The following is a 12,692-nucleotide window of genomic DNA, read 5'->3' as shown; positions in this document are numbered from 1 at the left end:
GCACAAGCACCAAATTGTTTAATTTATCATTATTGACAGCGCCGGATGTACATAAGGGCATTTGGGGCCGGTGCCCAGGGCCCCCACAAAACTATGTTTAAACAAATTTTTTTTCTATTACCGAGACAGCCTAGTGTAGCCTAGTCATAGGGCCCCTCACCACCTTTGTGTGAGGGCAGTGTCCATCCTATGTTCTAACCCCAAGTTTTTCTCTCTTTATCCTACCCTCTTATATTCTTCTCATTTCCTACCTTATCCTCATATTATCCTCACATTAATTCCGTATTACGTTTAATGTATATTGTCTATATTTTATAAAAATAAAGCGTTATTTAATTAAATTTTATATGAATTTTTAAGAATGTTTTAAGCTTTAACACTTTTACAATAATAAGTAAAACATATGTTTTAAGTACAGTATTTTGTATAAATTTTCTAAATCAAATTCGCCTGTTCTTAAAGGGGGGGCCCCACTTTATTCGTGCCCATGGGTCTTTGATTGTTAAATCCGGCGCTGATTATTGATAATTTGTTTTTCATTCCTTTGTTCTTTTTTTCAAGTTTAGGGAGTAAGTTGCCTCCTTCCTCTCAATTCCTATTTTCATATCCAATATTTATTTGAAACAAGTGAAAAGAATCAAACGTTAAAACTACTTTCGAGTGTTTTTATACCTTATCGAGAATAAAATAAAAAGTAAGCGCATTTTTTATTTTTAATAATTTATCATTCCACCTTTTAAAATAAAATAAAATTGAAAAATTAACAATTATTTAACCTTATTGTTTTGCTTTAATTGTTCGAGTTAAGGTATTTGCTGGTATATTAAACTGTATAAAATTAACATTTTCGAAAACAATGCGTTAAATGTATTTGATGCTAAGTTCATTATTTATTTGTAACCATTTTCACTATCAAATAACCTAAATATAATTGATACAAAAAAAAAAATATTCGCATTATAACCGTAGGCAAGAGTGATCTACACAATCGGAACTCCACCTAAAATGTCCTACAAAACTCATTTATTAAACATTTAAAAGTACATGTCAAGTTAACAGAATAATTTATTTATCTAAGTTAATATGAACCATATTATATTAGGTTATATAAATTAATGTTACAAAAGTATTTCAGTATTAATTCATATAATTTATTTATGAGAAGTTTCTTTTTCTTAAAAATGTCTTGCAAAGTTATTTTTATAACGAGCTATTATTTATTGTGACATCGTCACAATGCCGTGCTGCAATTTTTAATCATATTTTTAATTAATTTAATTTAAAATATAAGCTCTAAACCATAAATTAGTAGTGTCTTGCCCCTGTATATCATACTTTTGTTTTAACAAAAGAGTCGTGCGGGTCATCTATTAACTGCTTTCAGGGGAAAAGTTGTGAATTGAAATAATGTAATTTTCGGTTTTTATCGAAAGTTTGTATATAGTTAATCGGGGACTCCTGCCCTTAAGGTTTCCACATATATTCTTGAATTTCATTCATCTGATACCACTCTCAAAATTGACGACAGACGGACAGACAGCGACAGTGGGAATTTATAAGTCTACAGTTTTTTAAAATTTCAGCCCAACATAATTGGTAGAATCATGTCGACTCCCGGAATAACACTATAACTTAGGTTCGGCACAACACCGCTGAAAGGTTGCCGACTTCTGTACTAGACCATTGTCTGTCAGGATATGCTCCAGCTGTCTAAAACAGAAAACTTTTAAGTTCCCTGTATTATACCTCTGTAAACGAACACATTAGCCAGTCCAAACTTCTCACCTGAGCTAAAATTCCTCCGGAGAAAGCGAGCCGCAGAGCCTCATAAGACATTTTTTGCTGATGCCAACGACATTCGAAACCCCTCTCCTTACACCAATAATAAGTGTTGAATCCTTTATAGGTGACGATAGAAAAATTGTGTCATAAACACTCCGGAATTTTAATTTAAACAAGATAATTAACGTTTATCTACAGACTAAGCTAATCAGAAACTTTCTATAAAGCGCGGGAACCACGTATGACTAAAAAATAAGCATCGTGTCATGTAACCTGAATACAGTACTGTAATTGCCATTCGAATTTCGTTCTGTCTTTAGACATTTTTTTTTTTTATGTGATTGCTGATGAGTTTCTGGACAGTTGCAAGAAGAGAGTTTAACATCAAGAAGTTTACATTCACGCGACAACCCTACGTAACACGAAATAACTTTATAAGAATGTTACTAAATTTAAATAAATTTTCTTTGTTTGATAATCCATATAAACTTAATAATATAAAACTTCTCTACTAAAAACTGATAATTTTATTCATTACAAAGTACATTTGTAATTAACGTAATACAAATTCTTCTATATATAATAGTTATAACCATATAAGCAGTACAAGTTTAAAAAATAATCTCTTTTACCAAAATTCAGATTATACATTGGTAGAGAATTATTTTTTAATGGTATCAAAATTTTAAAATAGTGTATAAAAGTATTCTTTTATATAATCAAAATAAACACATAAATAAGTTTACTTGACTATACTGTGTTAAAATGGATTGTGTAGTTATTATTATTCTTTTATCAACTTATATAAATGACTAACGAATTAATATAAACTACAAATTAAAATCTTAGTGATAAATTAATACAATGGCAACATATCAATATATATTTGGTTGTTTACTGTATTTATTTATAATTAACATTTATTTATTCTGTTTTGCATTATAATTTTTATGCTAACTTGGGATGCCTGAAAGAGGCAGTTCGTGGTGTTCCTTGGCATGTACTTTTTCATGTCATTATATATATATATATATATATATATATATATATATATATATTTCTGTCTGTGAATGATTCAAGCAGTATTAAATAAAAAATTGTAAATGCTAATAACCAGTAAATACGGGATTAAGTCTAACACTAATAGAGATAAACACGACCCCCTTTATCTCCCCATCCCTCGACCTTTAAACACCAAAATTTAACATCAATCCCTCTAATAAACAAACCTCCCTGCATAATTTCAGAAATTTTCGACAAAAAGCACAGGAGTTTTTAAGCTTCAAAGAAGGTGAAAAAAATAACCACCCTAAACACCCATCCAAACACACTATCATTTTTAAATACAGAAAAAAACCCGAATTTTTTCCCATTTCTCGACGTTTTAAGGTATCCTGAGTCCAAAAATATAAAATTCTTGGGGGTCATTTTTTAACCGATCGTCATACTTTTCCTCTGTCTTAAATAACAATCAAGAAAGTAAAATCAATGATGATATATGTTGAATTTTTTAATAGAAAGAGAAATAATATCCAAAATTATAATCCAATAATGATAATTACATTAAAGTAGATGAAGTAACGAAAAAGCATTGTATTGGGGAGTTCCTATTTCTTTGGGGTTAAGGGAAATTTGCACCTTTTATTCCCCACTGGGAGTCCCTGATTATATGAAACGAATTTGAGAAAGATTATCATAAACATTTTATAATAACATATTAAAAAACAAGAAATAGATTTTTCAGACATAACATATCTTACATATTTTTTGTATTTAAATCAAACTAAGATTATTTGGCTTTACTGAAATAATCGTATAGTATAAAATCAGCGGCCTTTTCTGCAATCATCATGGTTGGAATATTCGTATGGCCTCCTATCATAATTGGTATAATAGACGCATCGACCACTCTCAAGTTTTGAACTCCTTTCACTCTGTTGATTACCATAAAAATAGTGTTGTTTTAGTTAGTATATATTCTGTAAACGTTAAAAATCCGAAAGATACTCACTTGAGTGTAGGATCTACTACTGTAGTAGGATCATTAGGATGGCCCATTTTGCACGTTCCTGCGAAATGGTGTCCTGAAAGCGGGAATGCCTTAAGCATGCATCCCAAGTATTCATCACTAAACACTTTATATTTCTCGCATCCTGGCATAACATATGGTAGAGGACGAACTCCCAGTTTCTTCATGGGCTTAGTTGATGCCATTTGTAAACAGATTTTTAAACCTATGATAAACATTTAAAAAATGTTTCGTAACGAGACTATTTGATGGAATTTCTGAGAAAAAATAACTATACATTCTGTCAGAAAGTATTTTAATCCAAACTATTACGAAATAAAAGTAATTTTCTGTAAATTAGAAAATGTAAATGGATTAAGCTAGAAGATAACATAAGAAATAATATAATTAGAGAGGTGTGAAAATAATTCGAAATAGAGGAAAGAAATTTGATAAATTCTCCACGTGAAATCCATATTTACAACTTATAAACAATGTTTATTGAAATGAGTATAACAACACACTGCTGCTATAATCAGAAGTAAATAATAATCGAGATCACAGCTAGCATATATCAATATATGGCTCGGAACCTCAGTGGTAACGGTTATTAATAGAAACTGAAATTTCTGTCTTGTAATTTTACTAAAAAGAATAAATAGATTAACACAACACGGTGTCAAAAGTATTCTAAACTACAAGTTTCGCTTAATACAAAAGGCATCAAACCACTTCAGCAATTGCAACTAGACAACAATGGCATCGCTTCGAGCGACAAATTAAATTATATAAATTAAGATTAATAAATAATATTGACAATGAGAGTGAAGAAAGTAGTAATAAAGAATTACCATCATCTTTTGAAAACAAAAATTCTTTGTATCAGGGCACAAGTGGTCTAGTCAGACACTTCATAATTCATGCAGATCTAAATGGTTTAGTCCGTGGTTTGGAGCTTCTTGCTTACTTAACTAGTAAGCAAACGGTCTGGGTACCAGGGTTAAACTGCTGGGTTCCAGTTTACTGGAATACAATTTTTTTCACCCATGAACAAACATTACTGAATTTAGGAATAGAGAAAAAACTTTTTTGTTATCTATTTTGCGACTGACAACACATGACTTTCTGCAACAACGTTGGTGGCATCATAAAAACTCTGAATGTCTTCCACATTAAGCCGATTATTGTTGAATTAAAGACAAGAAGACAGAAAAAAATAAAATAATTTTGTTTATATAAAAGATTTTACTAATTCTATAATTTTATTAATTCTTGTCAGCTTATGGAAGTCATTTATAGAGGTGACATATAGTACATTGCCATTTGTAATGAGAAATAATAATAACACTCTCATTCAAAGTTTAAAAACATATAGATATATGTTTGTAAGTAAATTGGTGCAGTTTTAATGAGAAGTAAGCAAGATTGTATTGAACCTTACCTTCGACAGCAAGTTTTAGGTCGTCAGGATGAGAAAAATACATTGGATCAATCAAAGGATTTTCGTACGGATCAGAAGATTGCAGAGTAAGCACTCCTTTACTTTTAATTCGTGTTGGGTTAGGAACGCATGTAACAGTATCTAAATGAGAATATTTCTCAAAGATTTTATCTAGCTACAAAATAGAAATATACATATATATTTTTAATTCTTAACAGTCTTTGATATTAATAAATTACACCAGATATGTTTTAACTTAAAATTTTTGGTGAAATGAAAAAAAAAGGAATTTATCTGTAATTTATAACCTTACTTTATCGATTGCATTAGCAGTTTTTCTTATGGAGCTATCCGAAGAAGCCGATCTCGTTACCCAAAATATTTCCATATCAGGCCAATTTAAATCTTTACTATATTTGGTATTTACAAATCCGAGTGTTTCTATACCTCCCAAAGGTGTCAATGGTCCTAAATAATCATAAATAACATATCAAACGTGTGAAAACGTTTAAAACCATTAAAATATATAAATTTTAAACAGAATATTATTAAATAACAAAAATAAGCTATTAAACTTTAATAACAATGCAAACCTGTGCCGTTAATTAAAATTGCTTGGAAATCTTCTTTCGTAATTCTTTTTTCGTTGAAAGTAAACGTATTGACGATAAAGATAAGTCCTAAAGTTGATATGTGATCTATGAAATTATTCCCTACAGGAAGATCCGACACTACTGGAATCTGTATTTAAAAAACAAATATAAAATAGTTATCGGCTTAATTCCTCCTGGATTTCTTGGAGTATTTAAATGAATTAAGTATCGATAGACAAGAGTGGGTCTGAAGATTTTTTTATAAGCTTTTTGTTTTCTTATCCGAAGATCCTTTTCGGAGATATCGAATTTCAAAGTTCTAAACTTTCTTAATTATCCAGTATAAGAAATCAGTAAGAAACTTTTACAGCATTTAAATTTTGCAACCGTTTATTTCAGGTTCACCGGCGAGCTATCTGTACGTAGTGTACGAAGGAATGTGTTGCCCTGATAAAGAATTCTATCTGATGGGAATTTTATATATGTGTCCATTAATCATTTTGTAATAACTTTTGTACGAGTGTAACTATTATATCATCTACAGTTGTATTGTGCGATTATTTGATGGTTTAAGGATATTTATCGAGAGCAAAGATAACCAAAAGGATTTGGGTTCTATTGGATTTATCTCCGATATTTCAACGAAGTGTCTCGTGTTTTGTAGAACGCACTGGAACCATCGCGAAATTCTCGGGTGGAGCTATATCACGGACTAGTCAATTACAAAAAGTAGTGGCAACCTCTACAACTAAAGCAAAGATTATCTCTGCGAATGAAGGGACAGAAGAATCAATTTGGCTTCAACGTTTATTGTCTGGATTGATTGAAATGCCAGAGCAGCCTCCAACGCTTTATATTGACATAAAACTAGCAAAGAATCCGGAATTCCATCAACGGTCCAAACGTATAAAAGGTTTTACACTTTTGTGTACAGTACGTGAAAGATTTTTAAATGGTGAACTTAATTTGGAGCACATCGAAGGAAAGAACCAGTTGGCTGATCTGTTGATGAAGCCAAATGAGTGTGTCTGATTTGATTTGCTAAGAGAAAGGATTGGTGTACGGAAATTGTAACCATGTAATCATTAAGAAAATCTTACTTTTTCTTTTTGAGGACGGTTTATGCATGCAGATCTCACACGCATACCCAATGGGAAAATTAGCACAGTGAGCAGCATTCAGTAGCAATGAGGCTAGCTTCGTCTTAAACAAAATTCTGCCATGTTCATGTAGCTGTTAGCGATGCTCGAATGAATATATTCGCAATGAATTATATGACATTTATGCGATTAATTACAGTGTTGTTCTATTTATTATTTTTTATTAGTTTTAATCATTATTTAGTTTTGAAAATTGATATTTCAGCTACTGTTTAATAATAGTTTCAGATTGATTAAAGTTTTCATTAAGTTTTACTAAAATAAATAGAAGAAAAACTAAGTTTAGTTTTCTTTCTATTTTTTTCATTATTTATTAATTTATTATTATTTGCTTAATTGAGCACCCAGCTCGGTACTGAACGTTATAAAAATCTACATTCACATGTTTAAAATGTCAAAATAACACACTTTAAAATACTTTAAAGCATTCACAAAATCCTGAGTACTTTCAAACTTTTTATTTATTATCAGAAGTATCTTAGAAGAAACGTTAACAACATAATATTTAGACAAATTTTCATAAAATTAGCATTTTACAATAATTCCTCTGAGGATAAACCGAAAGGTTTACAACTGCTCCGAATTTTGTCAACGTTTATGTTTCATTGTCTCCCAATAAAACAATGAAATAAATTAGTGTTTTCAAAATAGGCCTTTTTGATTTTGCAAAAAACAGTGTGGAACCTATTTGTAATTTTAAAAAATATGACTGTTGCTTGTGGTTTAATTCCGAAGTTAACATACTAACTAGTGTGTTTGGAATACAGTATTTGAAATAAGAAATGTGTTCTTTCGTACTATTTAATACAAGCCTACTATACAAATTCCATTCTCATTAAATACATTGTTTAACATTTCAGCTTATACATTTTATAACATGTTTTGATAAATTGAAACCGTCGTGTTTCTATTGTTGTTTCTCACACACAATGCAGTGTAATTTAGCGATCACTTGGCCTCCTTTCATCTTTATTTCAGTTTTAAACTGAAATAAAGATGAAAGGAGGCCAAGTGATCGCTAAATTACACTGCATTGTGTGTGAGAAACAACATTTTATAACAATTGGCCTCTCCACTTCTTCATAGTGTAACTCGTTAAACTAAGCTGTACGCATTTATATACGCTTTTTAATGTAAATGTTATTGTTTTTACCTTCTCCATTCTCATATTTAATGCAGATACAAGTTATTAAGAATTGGATATACACTAATGTTTCTTGTTTCAAAGAGCAAATACTATAATGAATAATATATACATACACTACACTAATTGTAAATAATTGTAATCCATTCTTTATTTATTTAAACGCGAGTTTATGTACGAATTCACATTTCTGTTTTATTGTTTTACGTTCTCGATGTCACGTAGGCAATCATAGTAAAGTAGTGCAATTACTTCACTACTTTTTTTATTAAAATAATTTAATCAATAAACTTACCTGAAATTTTTGTAAAACTTCCTTAGGCCCAATACCTGATAACATTAAAAGTTTGGGTGATTTAAATGCTCCAGCGCTTATAATTACTTCTCTCTTTGCAATTGCTTTAAATGTTTTATTGCAGTGATCGAACAGTACTCCGTATGCTCGCTTATGATCATCGATCAATATCTGTAAATATAGAAACTTAGAAAAATAAAGACAGACAGAAATATATGGAATAATTTACACACTTTTGTGACGTAAGCTGAAGTAATAATTCGAAGATTTCTTCTCCCAACTATAGGTTCAATAAACGCTTGTAGAGTCGACCATCTTGTTCCCCTGCGAACTGTACCTTGAGGAGGCATAAAGACTGAAAATAAATTATTAAAAGTAAATGTATTAGTTTAAAATTGACTTGACTGCAAATCATAATCTTTATAAGGTTTATGAGTCTTCAACCATTTATTTAGAGTATCACCTGTTTGACTTGCTGCATTAAAATCTCCTATGGGATATCCTATGGCATTTGCAGCTCCTAGGTATCCTTTCACCATCGGAGATCGAAACGGTGGATATTCAATATTTAACTCTCCTCCGACTCCATGAAAACCTGTAAATATTTCTAACAATTAGATAAATATTAAACTCTGATTCTTCTAGCATTGTTGGAGCATTGGACCCTAACACGTCTAAATATTCATATATACAAAACAAATAGTTTCATCACATACATTTTCGTTGGAAAATAATAATACTGTAGTCCATGCAGCGAAACAGTAGACATGATTGTGTCAGCCCGAGCAGGAAAAGCGTATGTCAAATAAAAGGGATGGAAGATGATTAACGTTAGAATTAAGAATAAGTAATAAAATTTGTAAAAAAAGAAATAAAACAATAAAATTATTTATGATGAGAAAAAAATAATATAAAGTTTTGCCACCAGAGGAAAAAATAGCGTTGTATAACGTGATGTGTCTCTCATATAAGTTATATATGTAGATTTCTATTATACATCTATCTAGCATTTTAATTTAAACTAATTTAACGCCTTTTAATTAAAATAAGCAAACGTTCAGAGAGAAGATAAGATTATAATCTTAATGAATATCCCTGTCAATAATTATAATTTAAAACCGAGTAGAAACAATAGTTTTTCTTTCTTCACGTGTGCTGAATACATATAACAACGCTACACTGACCCAAATAACTGAAAATTAAACCATTTTAATTATCTTTTGCATATTCTAATAACATCTGCTAAATTGTACTATAAATCATCAATTATATATCGATTTAAACAGTGCTGAATGGAAGAAAATTTAATAATAACCGTCTGTAAATGTAAGACTGATGGAATAAGGCAACGTAACTACTGTGCGATCTGCCAAAAGGGTGTGTCTACTGGCCTCTATTTAGGGCAAAGATCTCAAACTCAAATACAACAAATGGCCAGTCAAGTAGATGTATATCAGATGTGGGCCGTATTCGTTATTATTCAGTAAACCAAAACATACTGTAAACTAAAAAAAAAAGTTCTTACAAAGGCCCTTTTACCTAAACTTTTTTATAGAAAATAGCAAAAATATTAATAGTTTACACGTTTCGTTGTTTGCAATGCTATTTTGAAACTATAAAAGTGCTTAATTATCTTATCTATAACACATTAATATTCTTTATTACCATTATTAACTATTTCAGGATTACGATTGTCTTCATTCCTAAGGAAATAAGGAAAAACATTTTTCCAATCCCATCCAGTTGCACCGTTCTTAGCCCAATTATCATAATCTTTTCTATTTCCTCGAACGTACAAGGCATGATTAAGCATTGCTGTTCCACCCAAATATTTGCCACCTCCAAAAGTGAATGCCTAAAACGAAGTATGAAATTTTTAACTGGTAAAATATATATATATATAAAATTTCATCAATAAATCATAAATTTAACAAAAAAAACTCAACTCTTCCTTTTATGGCTTGAGCAATTCTTTTACTTGGTACTGTTGGAAATTTCCAATTCTCTTTTGAATGTAAGACACTCAGATGAAGAAATGGAATAGAAGACATTAAAAGGGGTTTTTCTCCCGCTTCTAACAAGAGAACATTGATGGAAGGATTTTTTGATAGTCTAGTAGTCAAGACTGATCCAGCGGAACCGGAACCAACTAAAAAGATAAAGATTTATTAAAAAATCTTTTATATGTCACATTCTCGTTAACACAATACAAACAGTTCTCGTCTTCAGAAAGAATTATACCACAAAATGGCCTGAAGATCATTATACTTCATCATTATAAGTATTGAATTGCTGTCTTATTCAAATTAACAGTTAGCTTTACAAGTGAACTTGTAGTAATTGTAATACACAAAACAAAGCACGGTAAAATGACTTTTAAATCACCTATATTTAATACATATAAATTGTTCCAGTTTTTATTCAGTCTTAAACTTAACAGACTTCATCTATTAAAAAGCTGACAGCGTTGTTGCTGGAGTTTACTAATAATTACTACTATTATCTTTAATAAGCCTTCAGATTAGTTCGGAAGAAATTGAGAAAGTGAGGCCATATCTCCTGAACCAATGGTTCGATTTTCCTGAAAATTTCTAGAAACATTTTCCTCTTATACACAAACCTTCCCGAAAAATTTCAGAAATTTTCAACGAAAAGAACAGGAGTTATTAAACTTCAAAATGAGTGAAAAAAATCATGCCCCACACACCAACACGCATAAATATAGGGGGGAAACCTTTCTTCTCGACGTTTTTTGAATACAGAACGTCGAGAAATGGCCATACTTTTCCTTTGTTATATAACAGCCGAAAAATTAAAAATTATAAAATACCACGTATAAAGGCTATACATAATATAATAGATTTTTAGAGGTCGAAAATCATGCTTCGCAACTTCCGGATTCGTGGTAAATATAAAGCTGAAAGTATATATACGTAAGAAAAATCAAAGAATATTATTGTTTAAGATAGAAGAAAATAAGTTAATATTAATTACTTATTTTTCTTACCTATAATGTAATCATAATGGACATTAGGATAAGGATGAGAAGATATACAAGCGAAGAACGATACAAACATTATACAAGACTTCATATCTTCAGATACAATTTACACTTCGTTAGAACACGAAAATTTAATTTATATACTCTATGTGCATATGTTATATATAAGTTATATGCAAGTTTTTATTCGAGAATAATAGCGATTAAATAGGACAAAAAATTCAAATAAAAATTTTTGTTATTATATAATTAGTATCATTGACATTTTATGATATAAATAGACAATTATGAAGGAAAAATTCGAAGAATTATCATTATATCCACTTATAAAAAATAATAAACATAATTAGAAATTATATATGTAAATCTAATGGCTTGTTTTATGGTTGTTAATAATAAGCATTGATTTAATTACGTTGTTTCCTATAGACTTTTTTGAAGAAACCATGCAATTTCCTAATTTCTACATATAATTATTTGCAAAATATGGAGATTTTAAAAGTAAAAATTAAAAAATCTGGGGTGAACTTTATAATTCTTTGAGTTTCAATTCCAATTTATTTCTCTTCGAGAATTTATACATGTTAATAAATAATAGTAAATATAAATCTACTGTACAAATTTTCTATTCAACAGCACTGATAGGATGATAATGTCCTTAAAAAATCGAAGGGATGCTAGAAGGAGTTATCACCTCATCACCTCTCTCGAATACGTAGAGATGTATTTAAATAATTTCTAAAAAGAAAAATCTGATAAAATGTGTATTACAAAATATTCTCCTATCTTTAAATTACACTAGTTTAATGATATTTAATGAATTGAAATTATTATTTTATCAGAAATTATACAAAAACATCACGTAAGAATTTTATCTAATTTTATGTGTTGTATAACATAAGCAGGGATTTAAATTACAATAAGGAAAATTGTCGTAAATATATCAGCTTATAATGATTGACATTATCAGTAGATTAATATCAATTATTTATAAAATCACATTTAAAAAATATTTATTGAATTTAGAATATTACGTAGTTCAGTAACCTGACAGTATTTTTAATCATTTAATCGGTTATATATTTAAAGATTTTCTGCAAAGGTTTTCATTAAAAAAATAATAATAAACTCTAATTTTTTACATAAATATAGAATATATGCTTAAAGGTACTTTTGCTGATTTTATTTATTTTTTTTTTATAGATTGGTTTGGTTTATTTGGTTACGTCAACGCGACACGTGGAGGAGGATGCCTCCCAGGAGACCTT

General features: G+C 29.7%; 2 protein-coding genes across 2 annotated transcripts in view; one reads left to right on the top strand and one right to left on the bottom strand.

Moving 5' to 3' along the window:
• The window catches only part of LOC136973776 (ubiquitin-conjugating enzyme E2 T-like), a 290,402-nt gene that overhangs the window by 203,791 nt on the left and 73,919 nt on the right, over positions 1–12,692 (top strand). The gene's annotated exons all lie outside the window — the stretch shown is intronic.
• On the bottom strand, positions 3,572–11,515 carry LOC136973877 (glucose dehydrogenase [FAD, quinone]-like). Its single transcript, XM_067268654.1, has 11 exons — positions 11,431–11,515; positions 10,370–10,572; positions 10,089–10,278; positions 8,887–9,018; positions 8,657–8,778; positions 8,424–8,594; positions 5,825–5,972; positions 5,545–5,699; positions 5,232–5,406; positions 3,794–4,016; positions 3,572–3,716 (listed from the first exon to the last, which is right to left on the bottom strand). Exons 1-11 carry the CDS (start codon positions 11,513–11,515, stop codon positions 3,572–3,574), a joined length of 1,749 nt encoding a protein of 582 aa, XP_067124755.1.

Source organism: Centruroides vittatus, unplaced genomic scaffold (genome assembly GCF_030686945.1).
Source record: "Centruroides vittatus isolate TY-2023 unplaced genomic scaffold, ASM3068694v2 contig_329, whole genome shotgun sequence".
Classification (NCBI taxonomy): Eukaryota; Metazoa; Arthropoda; class Arachnida; order Scorpiones; family Buthidae; genus Centruroides; species Centruroides vittatus.
The sequence above is the reverse complement of the archived record's forward strand: the minus strand, read 5'-3'. Positions and strand labels throughout refer to the sequence as shown.